A 26,930-nucleotide genomic window follows, 5' to 3' on the forward strand; every position below is an offset into this window, starting at 1 on the left:
ATAGCGGCAGCAGAATGAGGCCCTCGTTTGGGGATTAATTGCCCAGTAAAGGGCCTCAATTCATGGCAGGGTGGGAAGGCTGTTCACAGGCCTTCCTGCCCTAGACTAAACTTTTGCAGAGGTGGGAAGGTGGCGGTGCTCCGCACCCACCTCCAGCCTGCCACCATCCCACCCGATTTTATGGTGTCCCAGTCTCCAAACCCACCACGGGGGAGAGCATAAAATTCACCGCTACGCAACCCCCCCCACCATGTTCCACAAGGATCACCACGATTATTCATAATTTACATTAATGATTTGGACTTAGGAATAAGTAATTGAATATCAAAGTTTCTAAATGGTACCAAACTGGTAGTTATGGCTAACACTGAGGAAGGATGCAAGAGAATACAAGAAAACATCATAAAACTTGCAGACTGGGCATTCAATAGGCAAATGAACGATAACATAGATAAATGTGAAGTGACGCAGTTTGGTCAGAAAAATAGAAATCTCACCTACACCTTAGAAAATGGGATTCATTTCCAGGGATATAGGGGAAAAAATTGGATAAGTCCCAAAAAATGATGCGGGCATCATTATGTGCGATGAACCCATGCCCACACTTCCCAATGCAAACAATATGCAAACTACCTGTTGCCTACTCATTTATACTGTAGTTGCATGCAGCCCAGTGCTAAATATGGCTGCAAGTCTCATCAGGGGAAGCATGTTCATGCGAGACTAGCACAAGCTCAATCGAGCCTGTTTAAAAGCAGCCTGCACCTCTTAAAGGGGTAATGCATTCTGTCTGCAGCAGGTGTGGGCAGTGTCTTGTGGAACACATGTGAGAATGTTAGCCAGAGTATTGAGGCTACAAATGATGCCGCTAACATCAAATCAGTGTAACACACTGACTGATGTCTTGATCTGCCTGGTCTGCATAAGGGCTGAATTTTGTGGCACTGGTGGGGCTCCCAGCGCCGGCCAAAAAGGCAGGGAGAATCCTGCCTTGGTCATTTGGAGAGCCCCCAGCACGATTGTACGGCACCTGGTCAATTAACAACCCAGCGCTGGGACCCCGGTCCTTTAAAAACGGGGATCCTGCCTCCAAGAGCTACCGGAAAATCACAGGGTGGGCATGCTGATACATCAGAGACCTTGCACCCAGGCCCAGTGGTGGAGCCCCAGATTCCAGACAAGTGAGGCTAGGTCGCTGGGGCCAGTCTGGCAGGCCCCAGCGATGGAGAGGAGAGACGATGACCTTTGAGTTCGGGGTGGGGAGTTCAACAAAGTGAGTTGTTTGCTGGCAGGGACGCGCTGCAGGCCACAGATTGCCCATGGAGAAGGGGCCCTCCCAAACCCACAGGGAGGTCATCTCATTTTACTGGAAGACCTCCCCGCATGGCGGAGGCCCTTAAGTGGCTGTTAATAGGCCTTCTAAGGGCCTCAATTGGCCTGTGGGTGGGAAGGCCACCTTTGGCCTATCCTGTCCCTGATTAAATTACGGTGCGATGGGAAGGTGACGGGCCCTCCCCACCCCCCCTACCTCCCATCGCAATTCTTTGGGCCCCGCCTCCTAGCCTTTCTCTAGGGGGCCCCAATTGTAATGAGTTCTTTATGTTGTCTGATGCAACATAAATGAGATGCATGGAGTCCAATTGGTTGAAGATCTCAAACAAGTTTGTTACAGGTACACTATTACATACAGTACAGAGCAAACTATTTACAAAACTTTATTCAGGGTGTTACAGTTGCGGAATGACTCTGGCTTTGAGTTACATGACTGTGTCCTGGTACTTAACTCATTAGCATGCTAAGATCTTAAAGGGACATCACTCTTAAAGGTAATCATACAACACCCATAAAATTCAGCCTGCAGTGCATGTTCCTGCTGCCCATGCTAGCGCCCTCACAAAAATAGGATTTGATGCAAGTCACATCAAAAGTGTGCGAGTGTGTTGCCAATGCCATTTTCCATCCAAAATGGCACCTGTATCACCAAAAACATGGGTGCCTCAGAGCAGAATTTTGCAGCCGTATGGAAGTTGTGTTAAACTTATTTTTTTAAATTCATTCATGAGATGTGGGTGTCACTGGCAAGGCCATCATGAAAATGATTTTAATAAGCCTTTTGGAAAGAAAAGACCAGTGTATTGAAGCAGAGATAGATGGCAGTCAGTCAGGATTCAGACCGAAGAAAGAAACAAGAGCGGGCATCTTTAACTTGAGAGTAGTATTCAAAAGCCTGTGTATATATGCTTTATAGACTATGAGAAGGCATTTGATAGAGTCTACCATCAGAAAATAATGTAGTGCTTAAACAAACTAGAAATTTACAGAAATGTTAAAAGGATATTGGAAGCAATCAGGGGTGATGAGACCTCATAGCGACTTACCAGACAGTTTCCCAACCAAAAGAGGAATGCGTCAGGGATGTGTTATGTCCCCAAAACTGTTGATCCTGTACACTGAAGCTATCTTCAGAGACCTAGAAGATCTACTAGGTTGCAACATTGGTGGGTTGAACATTAACAACTTGAGATACGCAGATGACATTGCACTGATAGCAGAGGCAGAAGAGGCACTGCAGGAAATTTTGAACAAAGTGAATGCAAGGAGTGTGGAACATGGATTAAGAATGAATGTGAAGAAAACAAGACAACAGTGATAAGCAGAGACCGAACTCTGGAAGTGAAAATTGAAGTAAATGGACAAGTCCTAGGACAAGTGAAAAGGTTCACATCCCTTGGGCAGGTTAGCACAGATGATGGGGGATCTGATTGTAAGATTCCAAGGAGAATTGAGATGGCCAAGACCAGATTTGTCAGAATGAAGGACTTGTTAACATCAAAGAAACTGATTCTGAACCTTAGGAAAAGAATACTGAGGTGTTACATTTTGTCATCTATGTTATATGCCTCGGAGACATGGACAACAAACAAAGAGACTATTGTTAAGCTGACTGGATTCGAGATGTAGACATATCGGAGGATGTTCCACATATTCTATACAGACAGAAAGACTAATGAGGAAGTGCTGGAAATAGCTGGAGAAAAGAGGATATTAGTGCATAACATCAAAGAAAGAAAGATCCAATACTTCGGTCGCATCATTAGAGCAGAAGGTAAACGCAGACAATTTTTGGAAGGAAAGCTCGACGGAAAACTTGGGAGAGGGAAGCAGAGAAGAAAATGGATGACAGTTATAATGGACAGGATGCAGCTGACCTATGCAATGTGTAAGGACAGCACAGGACAGACAGAGGTGGAGATCCATGGCAGTCAACCTTCTGGGAAGAAGATGACACCAATGAATAAATGAAACGAATTGCCCTTGAAAAGGTGGTAGTCAGCAGCCTTCCTAAATCGCTGCAGTTCATGCAGTGTAAATACACCTATGGTGTTGTTCGGGAGGAAGGTCCAGGATTTTGACCCAGTGACAGTGAAGGAACTGCAATATAGTTCCAAGTCAAGATGTTGTGTTGCTTGGAGGGAAACTTGCAGGTGGTGGTGTTTCCATGCGTATGCTGCCCTAGTCTTCTGCAGTAGAGGGCGTGAATTTGGAAAGTGCTGTTGAAGGAACCTTGGCAAGTTGCAGTGCATCTTGTAGATGGTACACACTGCTGCCCATTTGTGCCTCTGGTGGAAGGAATTAATGTTTAAGGTGGTAAATGGGGTGCCAATCAAGTGAGCTACTTTGTCTTGGATGGTGTTGAACTTCTTTTGCACTGATATGTTGGGCTCTACCGAATAACCCCATTGAGGATGGGGTTATTCATGAAGCCTCCTCCTCTGATTAGTTATTTAATTGTCCACCACCATTCATGACTGAATGTGACAGGAATGCAGAGCTTTGATCTGATCTATTGGTTACAGGATCGCTTAGCTCTAACGATAGTGTGCCGATTCTGCTGTCTTGTATGCATGTAGTCCTGTGTTGTAGCTTCACCAGGTTGACACCTCATTTTTAAGAATGCCTGGTGCAGATTCTGGCATGCTCTCCTACACTCCTCATTGAATTAATGTTGTAAAGGACCTTGGTCAGACTGCACGTACAGTACTGTGCATAGTTATAGTCTCCATACTATTAAAAGGATATAGAAGCACTGGAGAAAGTGCAAAAAAGATTGAAAAGGATGATACTAGAACTGAGATATTGCAGTTTTTGGGAAAGATTGTAGAGATTAAGGTATTTTCCTTTACAAAAGAGCAGACTTAGAGGTGACCTGATTGATTTCATTAAAGTTATGAATGGTTTGAACAAAGATAGATCTGGAGAGAATGCTTCCACTTGTGGGGGAATCCAAAACTAGGGGCCATATATACAATACTAAAAATCCAATAGGGTATTAAGGAGAAGCTTCTTCACTCAGGGAGTGATTAGAACATGGAACTTGGTTCCACAGAAAGTGGTTGAGACAAATAGCAAAATGCTTTCAAAAGGAAACTGGAGTATATGAGAGAAAAGGGAATAGAAAGATATGCTGAAAGGTTGAGATAAAGCAGATGGAATGGGAGGAGATTTGTGTGGAGTATAAACACCAGCGTAACCTAACTGAATGGACTGTTTCTGAGTGGTTAGATATTCTATGCAAATCTATGTAATTCTATGAATATATATAAGGTGTAGCCAATTTCAGCAACAACTCTGTGTTCATAAGATTCCTGTTGTATAATTGTACACAGTAATCCATCATATTTACTCGTATGGGGAGGCGGTGGCGTAATGGTATTATCACTGGACTAGTAACCCAGAGACCCAAGATATTGATCTGGAGACATCAGTTCGAATCCCACCACAGCAGAAGGTGAAATTTGAATTTAGTTATTATGGGCGGCACAGTGGCGCAGTGGTTAGCACCGCAGCCTCACAGCTCCAGTGACCCAGGTTCAATTCTGGGTACTGCCTGTGTGGAGTTTGCAAGTTCTCCCTGTGTCTGCGTGGCTTTCCTCCGGGTGCTCCGGTTTCCTCCCACATGCCAAAGACTTGCAGGTTGATAGGTTAATTGGCCATTATAAATTGCCCCTAGTATAGGTAGGTGGTAGGGAAATATAGGGACAGGTGGGGCTGTGGTAGGAATATGGGATTAGTGTAGGATTAGTATAAATGGGTGGCTGATGGTCGGCACAGACTCGGTGGGCCGAAGGGCCTGTTTCAGTGCTGTATTTCTCAACTAAAAGTGAGTGACAGGAAAGTATAATTTGATAGAATTGAGTTACATGGTCTGAGTTGTGTTAGGAACAGATGATTGGAAAATCTTATTTTTTGGCAAGGGCTAATTATCGGATTTTGCACTAACAGCATGGAATCTCACCAGTCAGATGTGCAAATTGTGAAATGCTGCCCTTGATTTCGAATTAGAATTCGAACATTACAGCGCAGTACAGGCCCTTCGGCCCTCGATGTTGCGTCGACCTGTGAAACCATCTGACCTACACTATTCCATTTTCATCCATATGTCTATCCAATGACCACTTAAATGCCCTTAAAGTTGGCGAATCTACTACTGCTGCAGGCAGGGCGTTCCACGCCCTTACTACTCTCTGAGTAAAGAAACTACCTCTCACATCTGTCCTATATCTATCACCCCTCAACTTGAAGCTATGTCCCCTCGTGTTTGCCATCACCATCCGAGGAAAAAGACGCTCACTATCCACCCTATCTAACCCTCTGATTATCTTATATGTCTCTATTAAGTCACCTCTTCTCCTCCTGCTCTCCAACGAAAACAACCTCAAGTCCCTCAGCCTTTCCTCATAAGACCTTCCCTCCATACCAGGCAACATCCTAGTAAATCTCCTCTGCACCCTTTCCATAGCTTTCACATCCTTCCTATAATGCGGTGACCAGAACTGCACGCAATACTCCAGGTGCGGTCTCACCAGAGTTTTGTACAGCTGCAGCATGACCTCGTGGCTCCGAAACTCGATCCCCCTACTAATAAAAGCTAACACACCATATGCCTTGTGCATCAAATAAAATCAGCGGATGAAAAATTGAAGATTTCATGCCCACAAATTCGCAATATGAGCAGCCAGCATGTGAGGCTCCCTTCCACCAGTACAAGTCCAGAGAAAAAGCAGCTCAAGAGTGTACCCTCTTTCAGTGAATTCCATATTGTAGCAGCAGTGCCTGTCTGTCAGCTGCTGAGCCTCCATGCAGCCTTTCTGTGCCTGAAGTGTCACACTTTGAGCCAAGCAATGCAATGCCAGTATGAGATACAAAGAGATGTCACATGAAAGCAGGCCTCCATTCTGAACCAACTGGATAATATGGCTCAAAGTTTACAGTAATGATGACGGCGAAACTGTCAGTGTTCACTGTCATTGCTCGTCTGAAACTGACAGCAACTTCTGGAGTCCATACTTGCACAGTTAAATGGGGAAATCCAGAAGTTTCTGTCACTGATTCTGTACTTCTTTGTAGGGTGCACTGTTGAGGTCCCTTCAGAATGTAATCATTAGAAATCATTGAACTGATGAGAAGTTCCACTCTTGAGCTTTTAGTCTTGCTATAAAAACCCTTGAAAAGGTTACACCTTGTTGAATGAGGTGGAACTGAGTTTTGCATACTATGTTTATAATTACTGGTAAACAACCTCACTAAGCCTGAAAAACTAATTTATATTTGTTGAATGTCATTATGTCATGCAGGCTCCCATCCGTCAAGAATGCAGCACATTAATTTTGCCGCATAGACATTAAATTTCAAATTGTTGCTGGGAAGAAGAGAAGGCCTGCGACAAGGGGTTGCCAGGCCCCTGGCTGGAAAGGCATTTTTGCATATTAACACAGTGTTTGGAACAAAGGAGACCATCCCCTGCTCCAATACCATCCACAAACAGACGTGATCAAACCAGTTAATCACCTGACTAATCTGCTTAGCTGTCTGTTTTTTTTCTGGATTGTACAGTTTGAACTGATGGCTGGCAGAAAGCAGAATGCTCCTGGACTGAAGAGGACCTCCTGTCTCCCGGTCTGCTCCCGTCTCTTTCTCACGGAACTCCAAAACCCACTGAAGACACATGAACCCCAAGAGAGAAAAGTCTCCTACAGTGAACAAGGTTTAAAATGAATACTGGGACCCAATGAAAAGCAATATCTACCTATCATGTCCCTATCTGCATGTGTGTATCGCCTATGCATGCTAGCCTGGGCATGTCATGTATCCGTAGGTGTTAACCAAATTAGAGCTTAAGTTTAAGTTTAATAAGTTTCAATCTTTCTTCTTTAAACCTAAGAAAGCTTGTGTGTGCTGGTTTCTTTGCCTTATAATTGGAAAGCGGTGAACAAGAATTCACCAAGGGGAAGCTAAAACACAGTGTGTTTAAAATTAAACCCAGTTACAGTAAGACCAGGTGAAGGCTGCAAGGGAATCCGAGACCTCTTTCTCACATGGTCACAACAATTATTATAGGAGATACCACATATTTTTTATTTTTAAGTTTTTATGATATTTTAGCTTTGAAATTAATCTCATGTGCAAGTCCCAATTATTTAATTATGCCATCTGTAAAATTTAACAATTAGAAGGGAAGGGATTCAGTGGTTTTTACTTCCTGTTCTACTGTCTGTGAGAATACTTAAATGTGACTGGCTGCTGACCCTGCTTGATGACCTCACTATTGCTGGATGCCTGGGGATCACCCTGGGCTGGGTTTTACCACAGGCTTCAGGAGCCCAGTGTCGGGATGTAATGTGGGTCCCAAGCCCGCATTTGCTGGCAGTGGGACAAGTTCAGTGATTGGCCGATTAAGGATAACAGGTGGGCTGCTGATGCTGCTGGCCCAATTAGAGGATGTCAAGATGGAGGTGTCCTCATCGAGGGAAGTACAATTTAAAAGTCAGGATGGTTGAGGGAAGAAGACCATACCAATCGCAGGGCAAACTTGTTCAGGGGGAATCATTCAGCTCACAGGGACTACCTTTCCTGCCTGTGGCCTCCTCTGTGGCCTCAGGCTCCAATAACCTCCCCCCACCCAACTGCCACAGGGAAGCCTCCTCCATGAAGCTAGGAGGCTACCCACGAGGCATAAGCACCCCATAAAATAGCCCTTAATAGGGCCTTTAATTATGCAAATCGGCTGCCTGCTTCCTTGGGGTGGACAGCTGATCCGCTTTGCAGCCCGCTTCTGGGAAATTTCCCTGGCCGTGGGACTGCCTTGGGGAACTGTCCTGATGTGGCTCTCCATTATTTTACTGGCACCACTCTTCGACTCCATTTCTGCAGCTGGGGGCCGGCAAAATTCTGCCTCTTGTCTTGGCGCCAGTTTCAAATTGTCATCAGGAAAGGAGAAATTCACATCACAGAGATCATTAGATCTTTGTGGGCAGATTTCCTCGAGGTCAGTGGCAAGCACCATTGCTTCACCACTGACCATAAAATGCAACCCAATACTTTGAATCCAGCACAATCTCAACCAGTCAGTTTCAGCTTCAATGCACCATGATATTGGAAGGTAGGCCTGCACTGTACACTTGTTTTATAAACAACCAATCGTTCAAGAAGCAAAGGGGCATTGACATTAGCACTACCACAAACCAACAGCAGAGTCAACCTTTGCAGCAGAAAACAAGCTGTCACCTGGAATATAGGTGCTAGTTAGTGTTAGATAAAGAAAAGAAAGAAAGAGTGCTTGTTTGCAACACTGAAAATGAATACTGGAAACTTTAAAAGCCACCTGAATGGATAGACAGAAGATCAGTTTTATATCTCATCTGAAACTCAGCACCTCCAACAGTGCAGCATTCCCTCATTACTATTCTGGAATATCAGGTTAGGTTTGGTGCTCAAGTTTTTTTTATTCGTTTGAAGGATGTGGGCCTCGCTGGCTAGGCCAGCATTTATTGCCCATCCCTAATTGCCCTTGAGAAGGCGGTGATGAGCTGCAGTCCATGTGGTGTAGGCACACCCACAGTGCTGTTAGGAAGGGAGTTCCAGGATTTTGACCTAGCGACAGTGAAGGAACGGCGATATAGTTCCAAGTCAGGATGGTGTGTAGCTTGAAGGGGAACTTGCAGGTGGTGGTGTTCCCATGCATCTGCTACCCTTGTCACTCTAGGCGGTAGAGGTCGCAGGTTTGGAAGGTGCTGTCTAAGGAGCTTTGGTGCGTTGTTGCAGTGCATCTTGTAGATGGTACACACTGCTGTCAATGTGCGTCGGTGGTGGAGGGAGTGAATGTTGAAGTTGGTGAATCGGGTGCCAATCAAGCGGCAGCTTTGTTCTGGATGGTGTCAAGCTTTTTGAGTGTTGTTGGAGCTGTACCGATCCAAGCAAGTGGAGAGTATTACATCACAGTCCTGACTTGTGCCTTGTAGATGGTGGACAGGCATTGGGGAGACAGGAGGTGAGTTACTCGCCACAGAGCAGGAGATGGTAGGCCTATGACACTACCCTGAGCATTTATGTGGCTGGTCCAGTTCAGTTTCTGGTCAATTGTAACCCCCAGGATGTTGATAGTGGGGATTCAGCGATGGTAGTGCTATTGAACGTCAAGGGGAAATGGTTAGATTCTCTCTTGTTTGCGATGGTCATTGCCTGACACTTGTGTGGCATGAATGTTACTTGCCACTTATTAGCCCAAAGCCTGGATGTTGTCCAGGTCTTTCTGCATATGGACAGGGGCTGCTTCAGTATCTGAGGAGTCATGAATGGTGCTGAACATTGTAAAATCATCATCAAACATCCCCACTTCTGATCTTATGATGGAGGGAAGGTCATTGATGAAGCAGCTGAAGATGGTTGGGCCTAGGACACTACCCTGAGGAACTCATGCAGTGATGTCTTGGGACTGAGATGATTGACCTTCAACAACCGCAACCATCTTCCTTTGTGTGAGGTATGACTCCAACCAGTGGAGAGCTTTGCCCCTGATTCCCATTGACTCCAGTTTTGCTCGGGCTCCTTGATGCTATACTCGGTCAAATGCTGCCTTGAAGTCAAGGGCAGTCACTCTCTTGAGTTCAGCTCTTTTGTCCAAGTTTTGACCAAGGCTTTAATGAGGTCAGAAGCTGAGTGGCCCTAGTGGAACCCAAACTGAGCATCAATGAGCAGGTTATTGCTAAGCAAGTGCCACTTGATAGCACTGTCAATGACCCCTTCTATCACTTTGCTGATGATCAAGAGTAGATTCATAGGGTAGTAATTCACCGGGTTGGATTTGTCCTGTTTTTTGTGCACAAAAATTACCTGGGCAATTTCCCACATTGCTGGGTAGATGCCAGTGTTGTAGCTGTACTGGAACAGCTTGGCTAGGGGCACGGCTAGTTTTGGGGCGCAAGTCTTCAGTACTATTGTCAGAATGTTGTCAGGGCCCATAGCCTTTGCAGTATCCAGTGACTTCAGCCGATTCCTTGATATCACGTGGAGTGAATCGGATTGGCTGAAGACTGGCATCTGTGATGCTGGGAACCTCAGGAGAAGACCGAGATGGATTATCCACTCGGCACTTCTGGCTGAAGATGAATGCAAATGCTTTAGTTATTTCTTTTGCACTGATGTGCTGGGCTCCCCTATCGATGAGGATGGGGATATTTGTGGAGCCTCTTCCTCCTGTCAGTTGTTTAATTGTCCACCACCATTCACGACTGGATGCTCCAGGACTGCAGAGCTTAGATCTGATCCGTTGGTTATGGGATCATTTCACCCTGTCTATTGCATGCTGCTTCCACTGTTTGGCATGCAAGTAGTCCTGTATTGTAGTTTCACCAGGCTAACATCTCATTTTTAGGTCTGCCTGGTTCTACTCCTGGTGTGCCCTCCTGCACTCTTTATTGAACCAGGGTTGGTCCTCCCACTTGATGGTGATAGTAGAGTAGGGGATATGCCGGGCCATGAGGTTACAGATTGTGGTTGAATACAATTCTGCTGCTGCTGATGGGCCACAGCACCTCATGGATGCCCAGTTTTGAGTTGCTAGATCTGTTCAAAATCTATCCCATTTGGCACGGTGATAGTGCCACACAACATGATGGACGGTATCCTCAATGTGAATACGGGACTTCGTTTCCACTAGGCCTGTGTGGTGATCACTCCTACCAATACTGTTATGGACAGGTTCAGCTGCAACAGGTAGATGGGTGAGGACGAGGTCAAGTAGGTTTTTCCCTCTTGTTGGTTCCCTCAGCACCTGCTGCAGAACCAATCTAGCAGCTATGTTCTTTAGGATTCGACCAGCTCAGTCAGTAGTGGTGCTACCGAGCCACTCTGGGTGATGGACATTGAAGTCCCCCATCCAGAGTACATTTTTTGCTCTTGCTACCCTCAGTGCTTCTTCCAAGTCGTGTTCAACATGGAGGAGTACTGATTCATCAGCCAAGGGGGCGCGGTAGGTGGTAATCAGCAGGAGATTTTCTTGCCCATGTTTGACCTGATGCCATAAGACTTCATGGGGTCTGGAGTCGATGTTGAGGACTCCCTGACAGCTCCTTCCTGATGGTATACCACTGTGCCACCACCTGTGGTGGGTCTGTCCTGCCGGTGGGACAAGACATACCCAGGGATGGTGATGGTAGTGTCTGGGACATTGTCTGCAAAGTAGGACTCCGTGAGTATGACTATGTCAGGCTGTTACTTGACTAGTCTGTGGGACAGCTCTCCCAAATTTGGCACAAGCCCCCGGATGTTAGTAAGGAGGACCTTGCAGGGTCGATGCGGCTGGATGTGCCGTTGTCATTTCCAATGCTTTGGTCGATGCTGGGTGGTCCGTCCCGCTCTGGAGTGGGAATTGAATCTACAATTTTCTGACTCAGAAGTGAAAGTGATACCCACTGATCCACAGCTACTTTGATGAACTACCTTATCGGCCTAGGGGTGAAGGGAGCTTACCTGAATTTTCAAAACATAATTCAAAATGTACAGAAGCAATTGCAGTACTATATTCCTTGATTCATTCAAACCCTTTAAAGGCAAATGTAGAATCTTATGGCCCTGGATCACTTAAACAGGATGTTAAAACAACTGGTTGAAAAAAAAATAATTTACTCTGCTGTTTTCACTCAATTAATGGATGAATGATGAAGGATACATACATTTCTTATACATTGTCTCTGATTTAGCCCTCCATTTGATTCATTAATTCTTTGCAAGCGGACTAAATATCATCTTATAGCTGTAACATAAATATTTTGTCCAATGGTAACTGAGCCTGTTGCCAATATCAAATACCAATCTATTCATTCATTTTATGCTAACTACTAATTGTTCTCTTGGTTGTCTGACATGTACAACTGGGTTTTCCACTTCTGCACACAAAGAGCTCTCCACTTTTCCACTCATTAAACTGAATGGGAGGAAAGTTGCAGGGTGCTGAGTGGAGGAGAGTCCCACTTATTTAATATGACTCACTTTCTTTTTAACATCTCATTTCTTTGTAATAAATATAAGTTTGAACTACGTGGTTCTACTGACAAATAGCCATAAATGGACTTACTTTAGCCTGTGTGTTCTTCTTAGTGCACACCTTAACATATTTGCAGTAATTGTTGCCTGTTTTACTTCAAGAAAATCATTAACCTGCTTATTTTAAATGACACAACAACATGTAAAATCGTGCAGACATCATCTACTTGCATTTATATTGCACCTTTAACATTGTAAATCGCCCCAAGGCACTTCACAAGAGCGTAATCAAAAAATATTTGACACCAAGGCACGTAGAAACATAGAAAAGTAGAAAATAGGAGCAGGAGTATGCCATTCAGCCCTTCGAGCCTGCTCCGCCATTCATTATGATCATGGCTGATCATCCAACTCAGTAATTTGTTCCCGCTTTCTCCCCATATAAGGCACATAAGAGATATTAGGGTTGATTACCAAAAGCTTGGGTGAAGAGGTAGGTTTTAAGGAGCATCTTAAAGAAGGAGCGACGGGTAGAGAGGTGCAGAGGTTTAAGGGGGAGGCCCAGAGCTCAGGCAGCTGTAGACACTGATGCCAATGGTGGAGTGATTAAAATAGATGGGTAAGAGGCCAGAATTGGAAGAGCGCAGAGATCCTGGAGGGTCGTCGGGCTGCAGGAGGTGATAGAGATAGGAAGGAACAAGACCATGGAGGGATTTGAAAACAAGGATAAGAATCTTAAAATTGAGGTGTTGCTGGACCAGAAACCAACGTAAGTCAACAAGCACAGGGGTAATGGGTGAACGGGACTTTGTGCGAGGGGCAGCAGAGTTTTGGAGTTTTGGATGAGCTCAAATTTATGTAGGGTGGAAAATGGGAGGCTGACCAGGAGAGCACTGAAATAGTCAACTCTAGAGGTAGTAAAGGCATGGTTGAACATTTCAACAGCAGATGAGCTGAGAGGCAGGGGCAAAGTCGGGTTATTTAGTTTAGTTTAGTTTTAGTTTAGAGATACAGCACTGAAACAGGCCCTTCAGCCCACCGAGTCTGTGCCGACCATCAACCACCCATTTATACTAATCCTACACTAATTCCATATTCCTACCACATCCCCCCCTGTCCATATATTTCCCTACCACCTACCTATACTAGGGGCAATTTATAATGGCCAAGTTACCAATCAACCTGCAAGTCTTTGGCATGTGGGAGGAAACCGGAGCACCCGGAGGAAACCCACGCAGACACAGGGAGAACTTGCAAACTCCACACAGGCAGTACCCAGAACTGAACCCGGGTCGCTGGAGCTGTGAGGCTGCAGTGCTAACCACTGCGTCACTGTGGATGTAAGTCTTGGTAACGTCCTTCCAGCCAGGAACTAAGATGTAAGCAGAATGTTAAAAATTATTGAAAAGATTCTGCTAATACTGAAGGCAAGAAGGTAATAGGTATTGTGCCATCTGCGATACATCAGGGAGAAGAAGGCAATGATGTTGAGTCAAAGTTGATCTAAGTTTGAACCATTGTCTTATGTGATACCAATAGACCTCCCATGATGGTGCTGATGGAAAATATTGTTTGTAAATAAATTGCATAAAGAAACAAATATGTACTTTGCATCCACTCATACTAGATAGTAAATGAAGAATTAAATTAGTGCCCTTACATACTGCAATTAAAAGACTTAATCTATGGATCTCACCTGAGTTTAGTGCATATTTTATAAAAAATAGAAATAGAATAGGTACACACGAGAAGCTAAAAATGATACTTGGTACAAATTGGTCATCAATGTGCCCATTTTGAAGGCAGAAAACAGAAGCAAAAATTGCCAATTTCAATGAGTTGTGATTGGGCTTCCAGGATGGGTGTGGCATGCTAGGCACCCGCCTGCCAAGAATGAGGCACATGAATTTTGTCATGAACATTGTTTCTGAACTGTTACTGGAATGAAGTTGTTAAACAGATCAGCCATGGCTGGAAAGGCATTTGCATATTAACAGACAGTGTTTGGAAAGACAAAGCAGCCATTCCCTGACACATTCAACCCACAATGGACTTTTGATCATCAGACGTTGAAGGTGGGGGAGCTCGCGTTCCAGGTTGACTGCTAAGATGGCCAAATACACAATGGACATGGTCAAATCAGCTAGTCACATGACTAACCTGGGCCACCTGAGTTTTTTGAACTTGTACAAACAGTTTGGGCAGAAAGCAGAATTCTCCTGGACTGAGAAGATCTCTCCTGGCTGGCTCACCACTGCCTCTCCTGTCTGCCTGCTCCCATCTCTTTCTCACAAGCCTCTGAAGCCACTGAAGACACATGAACCCCAAGAGAGAAAAGTCTCCCTCAGTGAACAAGGTTTAAGAAGAATACTGGGCCCCAACAAAAAGCAAGATCTACCTGCAATCAAGGACTTTACAGTGAGCTCGAAGACCCATAACAAAAACTCTTCAGATATTGCCTCAAACTTTTCCACTTTATTTCTTCTGCTCTTTTCTATCTCTATTTGATTTGGAGGAAAGTATAGGTGGACTGATTAGCAAGTTTGCAGACGACACTAAGATTGGTGGAGTAGCAGATAGTGAAGGGGACTGTCAGAGAATACAGCAGAATATAGATAGATTGGAGAGTTGGGCAGAGAAATGGCAGATGGAGTTCAATCAGGGCAAATGCGAGGTGATGCATTTTGGAAGATCCAATTCAAGAGTGAACTATACAGTAAATGGAAAAGTCCTGGGGAAAATTGATGTCCAGAGAGATTTGGGTGTTCAGGTCCACTGTTCCCTGAAGGTGGCAATGCAGGTAAATAGAGTGGTCAAGAAGGCATACGGCATGCTTTCCTTCATCGGACGGGGCATTGAGTACAAGAGTTGGCAGGTCATGTTACAGTTGTATAGGACTTTGGTTCGGCCACATTTGGAATACTGCGTACAGTTCTGGTCGCCACATTATCAAAAGGATGTGGATGCTTTGGAGAGGGTGCAGAGGAGGTTCACCAGGATGTTGCCTGGTATGGAGGGCGCTAGCTATGAAGAGAGGTTGAGTAGATTAGGATTATTTTCATTAGAAAGACGGAGGTTGAGGGGGGACCTGATTGAGGTGTACAAAATCATGAGAGGTATAGACAGGGTGGATAGCAAGAGGCTTTTTCCCAGAGTGGGGGTTTCAATTACTAGAGGACACGAGTTCAAAGTGAAAGGGGAAAAGTTTAGGGGGGATTTGCGTGGAAAGTTCTTTACGCAGAGGGTGGTGGGCACCTGGAACGCATTGCCAGCGGAGGTGGTAGATGCGGGCACGATGGAGTCTTTTAAGATGTATCTAGACAGATACATGAATGGGCAGGAAGAAAAGAGATACAGAACCTTAGAAAATAGGCGACATGTTTAGAGAGAGGATCTGGATCGGCGCAGGCTTGGAGGGCCGAAGGGCCTGTTCCTGTGCTGTAATTATCTTTGTTCTTTGTTCTTTGTTCTATTTGCATGTGTGTATCGCGTATGCATGCTAGCATGGGCGTGTCGTGTATTTGTAGGCGCCAACCGAATTAGAGTTTAAGTTTAAAAAAATGTCATCTTTCTTCTTTAAACCTAAGTAAGCATGTCTGTGCTGGTTTCTTTGCCTTATAATTGGAAAGCGGTGAACAAGGATTCACCATGGAGGAACTAAAAACAGTGTGTTTAAAAATAAGATGTACAGTAAGACCAGATGAAGACTGAAAAGGAACCCTAGACCTCTTTCTCACCTGGTGGTAGCAGGTGCCTAAAACAGGTGTTAGGCCTCTTGCCTCTGGTAGTGAGGGGCCTAAGCTAATGAGGGCCGAAGGTCTGTTTTAGAGCCCCTCAGGAAAATTGAGTCCGCTCTGCTCAGGTATTGTTGTCATGGATGCAACATAGTAAGTGGCTACCAACAAAAAGGTGGACAAGTTTTTCAGTAAATTCTAATGCATAGCCAGGAGCCCTCCCAACTTCACGGGACTTCTGACAGCTGCAACCGTTCTGACCGGCAAACTGGCTGAAGATGGCTTCACAAATTATGGCTGCTCACCTCGAATATTTAGAAGAGGCTCAAGGCCCAATTTTGGGCCAGCCTTGGGCCTTTCTGTTCAAGTGCATACTGCTCATGCGGTGCCTAGACTGACACCAAAAGTAGCCCTAAACTAATTTCGACCCCTATATACTTGTAATAACAAGACTACATATACTTGACCTAAGTGTTCACTTCTGGCACGTCCTTTGATACTCAATCAACAGTCACTGTCAAGTGCATAGTGTTCAAAATCTACTTCCTCCAAATGAACTCAATCCTACCTTACTTCTACAAATAGTAGCTTTATTCAAAACTCCCTTTTAATTAAATTGCTGCATATCATACAGAGGCAGAGTATTTCCCTGCACATGAATACATGTAATTCTTACTGAATAAGATTACTGTTTTCCTTTCACAAGTGATTAATAATTAAATTAAATAGAAGGAACTATTATAGAAATTTCCCACAGATAAACAGCTTGACAAATAGCTCCTCATTTCCTCAAAGTTTAAGCTGAGGAACTAAACTTGCACAATGCAACATGCACATTGCCTGAACCCTGAATCCTTTGTGCTCTCTGGGCTTTCTCCTCCCTCAAGCCCAAAGGCTCAGATTGCAGCTATTCATCATTAATGAATGAAAAAACAGATTCATGTGAGAGAACAGTTTTTCAAATAACATTTTCTTTCTGGTAAACGTACATGCATTCCTAAGGTATAATGATGTCACCAAGCTCTACCTTTCGACCACCTCTTTCAACTCCTCCATTACCTCTGTACTGTCAGGCTCCTTGTTGGATATCCAGTCTCACATGATCCATAATTTCCTTCAGTTAAACACTGGAGTGGCCAAAGCCATCTACTTTGGTTCCCGCGACCAATTCGGTACTTTCACCACTGACTCAATCCCTCTCCTTGGCCAGTGTTACGAGCTGAATCAGACCCGCGCTGTATAAATCCAAGATATTGCTGTTGAATGGGAGGCTTAAGCCAATTGATATGTTTTACAAGCAAGAAACATGTCAAAATCTTTCCCATAGCCTACTAATATGCACATGATGCAAATGATTTGGGCAGTTATCTCACATCTCTTGGGTTTGACACCACTTCAAAAATAATTTTAGTGTGCAGTGGAGCTGAATTTAAATAGTCTTCAGCCTATTTGTGTAGGCATAGATTCACAGAGGTCCCTCCTGGTGGGCAGAGCACAATGCACAGTCATCAATACAATAAGGATCTTCCAGGCTATGTTTCATCTGCTGCAGTTATCAGTCTCTGACCCAGTAGTGCACGACAACAACAGCCTAAGACAGATGTAAAATATTTTTTACAGAGAATTAACTGCTTGGGTCATCCTGTAATGAAGTAATTTATGACTTAAACCCCTTTTAGGGACTAAACCAAATCAGGAGTACATCCCTATGAATCTTCCAAAATGGGCGGCACAGTGGCGCAGTGGTTAGCACCGCAGCCTCACAAATCCAGGGACCCGGGTTTGATTCTGGGTACTGCCTGTGCGGAGTTTGCAAGTTCTCCCTGTGACCGCGTCGTTTTCGCCAGGTGCTCCGGTTTCCTCCCACAGCCAAAGACTTGCAGGTGATAGGTAAATTGGCCGTTGTAAATTGCCCTTAATGTAGGTAGGTGGTAGGGAATATGAGATTACTGTAGGGTTAGTATAAATGGGTGGTCAGGAGGTGAGTTACTCACTTCAGGATTCCTAGCCTCTGACCTGCTCTTGTAGCCACAGTATTTATATGTCTACTCCAGTTCAGTTTCTGGTCAATGATAGCCCCTAGGATGTTGATATTGGGGGATTCAGTGATGGTAATGCCGTTGAATGTCAAGGGGAGATGGTTAGATTCTCTCTTGTTGGAGATGGTCATTACCTGGCACTTGTGTGGCGCAAATGTTACTCGCCACTTATCAGCCCAAGCCTGGATATTGTCCAGGTCTTGCTGCATTTCTACACAGACTGTTTCAGTATTTGGGGAGTCGCAAATGGTGCTGAACATTGTGCAATCATCAGCGAACATCCCCACTTCTGACCTTATGATTGAAGGAAGGTCATTGATGAAGCAGCTGAAGATGGTTGGGCCTAGGACACTACTCTGAGGAACTTCTGCAGTGATGTCCTGGAGCTCAGATGATTGACCTCCAACAACCACAGCCATCTTCCTTTGTGCCAGCTTTGACTCTAACCAGCAGAGAGTTTTCCCCCTGATTCCCATTGACTCCAGTTTTGCTAGGGCTCCTTGATGCCATACTCGGTCAAATGCAGCCTTGATGTCAAGGGCAGTCACTCTCACCTCACTTCTTGAGTCCATGTTTGAACCAAGGCTGTAATGAGGTCAGGTGCTGAGTGGCACCCAAACTGGGTATCACTGAGCAGGTTATTGCTGAGCAAGTGCTGATTGATGGCACTGTTGATGACACCTTCCATCACTTTGCTGATGATTGAGAGTGGACTGATGGGGCGGTAATTGGCCGGGTTGGACTTGTCCTGCTTTTTGTGTACAGGACATACCTGGGCAATTTTCCACATTGCCGGGTAGATGCCAGTGTTGTAGCTTGGCGAGGGGTGGGTCAGGTTCTGGAGCACAGGTCTTCAGTACTATTGCTGGAATATTGTCAGGACCCACAGCCTTTGCAGTATCCAGTGCCTTCAGTCGTTTCTTGATATCATGCGGAGTGAATTGAATTGGCTGAAGTCTGGCATCTGTGATGCTGGGGACTTCAGGAAGGGGCCAAGATGGATCATCAACTCGGCACTTCTGGCTGAAGATTGTTGCAAATGCTTCTGCCTTATCTTTCGCACTGATGTGCTGGGCTCCCCCATCATTGAGGATAGGGATATTTGTGGAGCCACCTCCTCTAGTTAGTTGTTTAATCGTCCACCAGCATTCACAGCTAGATGTGGTAGGACTGCAGAGCTTCGATCTGATCCGTTGGTTCTGGGATCGCTTAGCTCTGTCAATTGCATGCTGCTTATACAGTTTGGCATGCAGGTAGTCCTGGTTGTAGCTCACCAGATTGACAGCTCATTTTGAGGTATACTTGGTGCTGCTCCTGGCATGCTCTCCTGCACTCTTCATTGAACCAGAGTTGGTCTCCTGGCTTGATGGTAATGGTAGAGTGAGGGATATGCCAGGCCATGAGGTTACTGGTTGTCATTGAGTACAATTCTGCTGCTGCTGATGGCCCACAGTGTCTCATGGATGCCCAGTTTTGCATTGCTAAATCTGTTCGAATTCTATCCCATTTAGCACAGTGATAGTACCACACAACACGATGGACGGTATCCTCAATGTGAAGGTGGGACTTCGTCTCCACAAGAACTGTGCGGTAGTCACTCCTACCAATACAGTCATGGACAGAAGCATCTGCGGCAGGCATATTGGCGGGACGAGGTCAAGTATGTTTTTCCCTCGTGTTGGTTACCCCACCACCTGCCGCAGACCCAGTTTAGCAGCTATGTCCTTTAGTACTCGACCAGCTCGGTCAGCAGTGGTGCTACCGAGCCACTCTTGGTGATGGACATTGAAGTCCCCCACCCAGAGTACATTTTGTGCCCTTGCCACCCTCAGTGCTTCCTCCAAGTGGTTTTCAACATGGAGGAGTACTGACTCATCAGCTGAGAGAGGGCGGTAGGTGATAATCAGTAGGAGGTTACCTTGCCCATGTTTGACCTGATGTCATGAGACTTCATGGGGTCCGGAGTCAATGTTGAGGACTCCCAGGGCAATTCCCTCCCTACTGTATACCACTATGCCGCCACCTCTGCTGGGTCTGTCCTGCCGGTGGGACAGGACATACCCAGGGATGGTGATGGCAGTGTCTGGGACATTGTCTGTAAGGTATGATTCCGTGAGTATGACTATGTCAGGCTGTTGCTTGACTAGTCTGTGGGACAGCTCTCCCAACTTTGGCACAAGCCCCCAGATATTAGTAAGGAGGACTTTGCAGGGTCGACAGGGCTGTATTTGCCGTTGTCGTTTCCGATGCCTAGGTCGATGCCGGGTGGTCCGTCCGGTTTCGTTTCTTTTTATTGACTTCGTAACGGTTACCTACAATTGAGTGGCTTGCTAGGCCATTTCAGAGGGCATGTAAAAGTTAACCACATTGCTGTGGGTGTAGAGTCACATGTAGGCCAGACCAGGTAAGGATAGCAGATTTCCTTTCCTAAACAACATTAGTGAACCAGATGGGTTTTTACAACAATTGACCATGGTTTTATAGCCATCATTAGACTTGCTATTAATTCCATATTTATTAATTAAATTCAAATTCCATTTTCTGTTGTGGTGGGTTTCGAACCCATAGTCTCTAGATCAATACCCTGGGTCGTTTGGTTATTAGTCCAGTGATAATACCACTATGCCACCGCCTCCCTTTATTAAAGACTTTAACATTCAATACACTTTTAAGTGGATTAGTATGTCACAATATCAAATATTACTAAGAATTGTAACACATAATCTTATTTATAACATAGAATCAAAAAGTTTAACCTTGCTAATGTTACAGCAAAATATCTTAGAATATCCATCAAAACTTAAAGTAAACTTTTACCTTAAATCCCCTGAGTAAACCATGGGGTGAGAAGTATTGTTTAAGGAAGTCAACACTTCTAATCTTTGCTTCAAAAACTCTCATGTTTATACTGTTGCAAAGGTATATCTGACTTTTTAGCATGTAAGTGTTACCTTTCTGTGTGTTTTTTTTCCTGCTTTCAAAATCCATATTTGGTAGTATCATTAACTAACTCCCCACTTAATGTTCTGCTGGAATTCCCCTGCTCTTGAAGTTGCGAGCATCTATCTGGTCAAACTGTTTATAATTGTGTTTACGTGACCTCTTGTTCCTGTAAGTCCATTACAATTATTGTTTTATTATCTATAATTGCCTTTTTTATGGTCCCTTAAAGCAACCTTTTGAGCAATCTGTCTGCATCAACAACCCCATGAACTAATTAAGTTTATTGCTACCACTTACTGATGTCACACAGGATATTTCAATGTGTGTGTTTATCTTTCAGGTCCTTGGCAACAGAGACACCAAAATGGATTTCTCAACTTGAAAAGTTGTTTGTAGTTCATAACAGGAACCTTGAAATTTTTTAGCTCTACATTCTTAAAGGGGAATGTCAATGAGTCTTGAAAACTGAACATCTATTCAATCTTTAATTCTAAAAGGTATAATATATTAACTATATCCAAAGTCTACCTAATCAAGCCTATTATACCTATATTCCATCACAGGAAATGGTAACATGCTGATTGTTAACACTGTCAATCGCCTGACACCAACAGTAATTATTGCTACTTCACACTGCCCGTATAATTTTTTTAAAATGGTAAATTAATTACAATAACTAAGACAATTTATAGAGGGTGGATCTTGCTTGAATAAATCAGACTGGAAAATTTTCAACTTATATGGGTATTAAACATGCCCTATAGCATGAAACAGAAGGATAATATGCTGCCTTTTCAAGATACACGTTGATATATGACCTCATAGCTGGGAAACAACTTTATCTTCTCTTCCATCGCCCCCTTGATAACATGGATCAAAACTCCTATAGGTGGCATTTGCCAATTCCTTCAATTATTACCACACCGAATATCACAAAAGTAGATTTAGTCAGTACAGGAATCTATTGTCAGAGTTACTATAGTTGAGATAGCATGATAACTTTCACCCCAACACCACTGATCAATATCCAAAAATACAAAGCTGAAGACTAAGAGTAAAAATGGTTAATTAATAATATGGTTAAAATAAGATTAAAGGTTATGAGAGTAAAATATAGACATAATTAAATACTCCATTACAGCTTCCATTCTGTTGCAACCATGTAAATACCATCTGCAGGTTTCAATCACTTGTAGTTCAATATTGTAGATGATGTCAATTTGACATCCTAGGACTATTGCTGATTATATTTCAGTAAAAATGTCAAAGAGTTTTGGAAATTTAACCTGGAATTATTTAGCTTTCACAGGAGATTAAATTTACTGGGAGGAGCCCAGAATAATACAAGCAGTACATAGTTTGGAAGAAGAAGCAGCTGGATGGACCAAAAAGACTGTTTCTATTCCATATTTTATGTCACTCTGTTGTTATACTACATATCTTTCAATGCAAACATCATTTTCTTAATGTTGGTGTTGGTCTATGATTTTTATTATGCTCGATAGAGAATCTTTACATTGTGGCAGGTAGAACATATACACTGTTGCCATACTTGGAGCAAGGATTGATCAAAACCTATTAAATGCTGCCAGTCCATGTGTCCACTGCAATCATAGGTACAACCAAGTAAACAGTGAAGCCACCAACTGTTATTTGCTTGTTAACAACTCCTTGTTTTGAGATCTACCTCTCAAAACTATATTAAAACTGTGCTTCTTTTATTAAAAGTTAGCCTGCATTGTTTTAAAGTATTTCATTGGCTATCAAGTGCTTTGGCACATGCTGAGGTGAAGAAAAGTGTAATATAAATGAAAGGTCTTTCTTTCTGTGAACTAAGAGGAGACTTTTACTCCCCAAGAACTAGTGGGGGTAAAAATGATTGGGTTTTAGAGTGAGAGCTCAAACTGCTCCAACACGCCCACTTATGGGTTTAACAGAGCATTTGGATGCCAATAAGAAACCTATTCACCGAAGTCAGGTACTGATTCATGCAATTAATGTCCATAGGACACAAAAATGAGGTTTTATTAAATTGTTTTTAACTTGGATCCAAATTTTTACTTGATAAGTATAGGTTTCTCAGGTCAGAAAACTGACAAGGAAAACAGCAGCTAGTTTCAAGTGGGTATTTAAATTTGCCATTTTCTCATCTGAATACAAGCTCACTTATCATACCTGCTGTCTCAGTTGCCTCTGGCCAATGTATGGCAGAGAGATCTTGTCTGGTTATAACTTTTCTCCACAGGAGGGATTTCAAATTGACAGGATCTGGATGGGAGTTGTATTAGATGGGCTGAATTTTATAAGCCTGTCATGAAACGCCAAAGAGATGCTGCGATTCCAAGCACGGCAGCTCATTTAAATAGCCGGGGTGGGCCGCCCCTCGGATCACATGGACGGGGTGGGCTGTCCGTCCCTGGCAATGGCGTCAGCTGCCTGTGCGCAGGTGCTGATGCCATTTTAAAATATTTAGCCGTACTGCCATATTTAAATATTTAAAGAAAGATTTAATAAAATAAATGAATACATCTCTTTTGTCCCTCTCCCACCCCCCCATAACAATTAAATTAATTATTTGCTCTTCCCCCCCAAAAACACTTACCTTTACCATCTGACCTTCCCCCCACCAAACAGCACTAACTTTAAACTATGACCCTTCCCACTAGCCCCTACACCCATGACGCTAATTTGACCCTGAGTGCCGGCTGCTGGGCCAAAGATCGCAGTGTGACATCAGGGGTCGGGGTAAGTTAATTTAAATTAATTATTTTAATTGATTTAAATATTCAATTTACGGTCCCATCACCCAGTGGCGGGGAGGCCGCCATGGTGTCTCACCGCTGCCAGCAAGGTCGGGCCGGGCCCTGCTGGCATCGAAGTTCGTGGCGGGCCTCATCCGAGGCCACCTTCAGACCCCTCCCGCCACAGATCCCTATGTCAAGGGCTCCCTAAAATCAAGCCCGATGTGTTTGAAGGCACATCAGAAGAGGAAGATCATCACCATTCATAGCAGCAACAAGATTCTGTAGTAGGATCAGCACATGCACAGGGGGAGAGGTTTGCAGAGGGAGGAGGACAAAGAGGGATGAGGAGAACAGAGAGAAGGAGGAGCAGGAGAACGAAGATGGGGCATCCATCACCAGACCAGCTGCTTACATTGCTGGCAGGGATACACTAATATCACAAAGGTTCACCGAGAGTGAAACATAACAAATGAAATACCGCAGTCCGCTCCCATGACCAGCATCAACACCAACACCTACACACAGCACTAAATAGTCCTTCAATCACTCATTGACCTAATACACATCTACCCACTGAGTCCCAGCATGTATTGAAAGGCAAGTTAGCCCTTTGGATGCAATATTGGGCAAGATGTAAAAGTAGTGCAACTCATAAAAATTTATATGGCATCATTAAAAAAAAGGAAACTTAAAACATAACATTTTGTCACAATCTCCATATACATACCCTTGGTGAATTACAATTTCTTCATCTTGAGCTTCCTACCACTTTGACGCAATGCATCCCCTGTGGTTTCAGCAGAGCAGAAGAAACTGCTCAGATTCCTATACTAACTGCTGAGTTTTGAAATCCCTATGGGACAAGGACTGCTCCACCTGCACCTACACAGGAGTAGATTCAATCATTGGAAGATAAGGCAGCATGTTGTGCACTGGCTGTGGGTTGATAGAGAAGCAGGTGAAAAGTGGGAGCACTTTGAGTGGAGTCCCCACTTCCATTCTCCTTTTGCCATCAGCCCTATCCTGGGATAGTGCCACATCACTCTTACCACAAACAAGATTGGTGAATATCAGTGACAAGTTGTGGGCTATGGATAAAGTATCTGTCGTCCTGTTTCAGGAGGCAGTCAAGTCGGCATCCAAATTCTGTACGGACGCATTTAAGAGACATGCTTGAAGCTCCATAGAGGCAGACTCTCTCCATGATTGACTTCTTACAGTTCCCTGTGCCACCATTCCATGAGCGGTTAAGTTAGGCTCTTCCATCCTCTCTGATATTGTGGAGAGTGTGTGTGGTACATCTATCAGTGCCTGGCTAAGTTGCTGATGCACCTCTAGCATTCTCCTTCTCAATGATAACCTCCAGGTTTCAGTATCTTGTCCAACTGAACAGAGCTTTGAGAAAATTGCACCCCCAGACATGAACTCTCCACAGTTACTGTTACCAGTGTCTGCTTGTGTTCACTTGTGTAGTGTGAATCGCCAGATCAAAATCCAATTAACTGTCTCAGTGGACCCACAGAAGTGTGAATATTTGCACTATTGCCAAGCTGTAGGTCCTGTGATGTTGCAACCACAAAAGGAATGAGGTCCTCTGGGGAATCATCCTCATGGATGTCCTGAAACACATGCTGTCCGTGTGAACACTTTGGAAGGAAAAAAGTGAGGGATATAATTTGACCAAAGTCGCAATCTTGACAATCACCATACTCAGTCTTCTTATCGTTCAGTCATTGATGAAATTAAGTTTGCACACATATATTAGAGATATTTGTAATTCTGTTCCCAGCTATGTGCGAGCTCCCTGTCCTTCCATCTCCAACTGAGAGGGTCACAGATATGCCATTTATTTCCAGATGTCTTCCTTTGTGAGCTGGACTATCTGTGGCAGTCTAACTCTAGTCCTCTCCCTCTTCTTTCTGTGTTGCGCCCTCTTCTACAAGGGATGAAAAAGCAGACCTGTCAATGAGTGGGGATCAAGTAGTCATTCAATGAATGCAGTGCATTTGGTGAGGGCAACTATGAGAGATGCATGTATCACATTGTATAAGCATTGTGGTGAGTGTCAATGGTGGATGGATAAATGTGTGCTGTCACTTTAAATACAGCTGAGATGATGACATGCAGTTGCCCATCAGACCCACTGCACAGCTTGGAGTTGTGAAACCTGGAAGTCAAAATTAATTGGTTCAATTGAGTTGCAATTGCAGATTCCGACCCACTTAGTTGACTGCCGGGTTTCGCTCCTGCAATCTCAAATCCCACACATCTCCACCTGCCACCCCACACCCCCAGCATGGAAACTGCCTTCCTGGTAATATTGAGCCTAAGACACCAACTAGGCTGGTATAAAAGTTATATTATTTAGTTCGATAGCACATTTAAAACAGTGTAACCTCAAAATGTTTAATTTTCCTGATCAATATATATATTGCAAATGGCTCCAACTTTATAAAGATTTTTTTCACAGTCCAACTGAGTATGTCTCAACTTCTAAAGACAGCAATGTGGTGAATTACTTAAATGTTTTTCAATCAAGAAGATTATATGTTCCATGTAATAAATCACTGTCTGCTTTATGTGCTGTCATGTTTGTAGTCTAGCCATAATTCCAAAGTCATCTCGCCCCATGAGAGAGAGACAGTTGGTGAAGAATAGAGCTCCTCAAGTGTAGGGCAAGGTGAGGAGGCAGGCCTTCATGAACTACCACAGCAGTATGGGGATTGAACCCATGCAGTTGACATCTTTCATACATCATACTCTAGCCAGCTGAGCTAACCAACCCCTCTGTCATGTTTATGACTGCATTAAAAAGGTCAAGTTTCACAATATATTCAAGTTCTGTTAAAACGCAATAAGGCCTTATAGTTCAACATTTCCTAAGTGTGAAACAACTTTGAAAAATGAACTTTTCAAATGCTTCTGTATACACAAGAGGATGTGGGAGTTAACAGTGCTTGTTTGGATATATTTCAACTTGTAGCTAAGAGAAGGTGGTGCACATCTGAAGAAAAAATGGGCAACCCATATACTCCATGAATGGTGTTGAAATAATGAGGATAAGATTGCAAATGGACGATAGGGAGGAAGAACATGAGGAGCAAGAAGAAGAAGAGTTTATACAGTGCATTTCACACCTCATTCAGACA

At 44.0% G+C, this 26,930-nt stretch overlaps 1 protein-coding gene across 1 annotated transcript in view; it reads left to right on the forward strand.

Moving 5' to 3' along the window:
* Window positions 1-13,025: 13,025 nt before the first annotated feature.
* LOC137377428 (protocadherin-20-like) overlaps window positions 13,026-26,930 on the forward strand; it is an 85,962-nt gene continuing 72,057 nt past the window's right edge. The window contains exon 1 of the mRNA XM_068047007.1: window positions 13,026-13,090. Coding sequence (XP_067903108.1) covers window positions 13,026-13,090 — 65 coding nt within the window. The remainder of the gene's footprint in view (window positions 13,091-26,930) is intronic.

The sequence above is a fragment of the Heterodontus francisci genome, chromosome 15 (genome assembly GCF_036365525.1).
Source record: "Heterodontus francisci isolate sHetFra1 chromosome 15, sHetFra1.hap1, whole genome shotgun sequence".
Lineage (NCBI taxonomy): Eukaryota > Metazoa > Chordata > Chondrichthyes > Heterodontiformes > Heterodontidae > Heterodontus > Heterodontus francisci.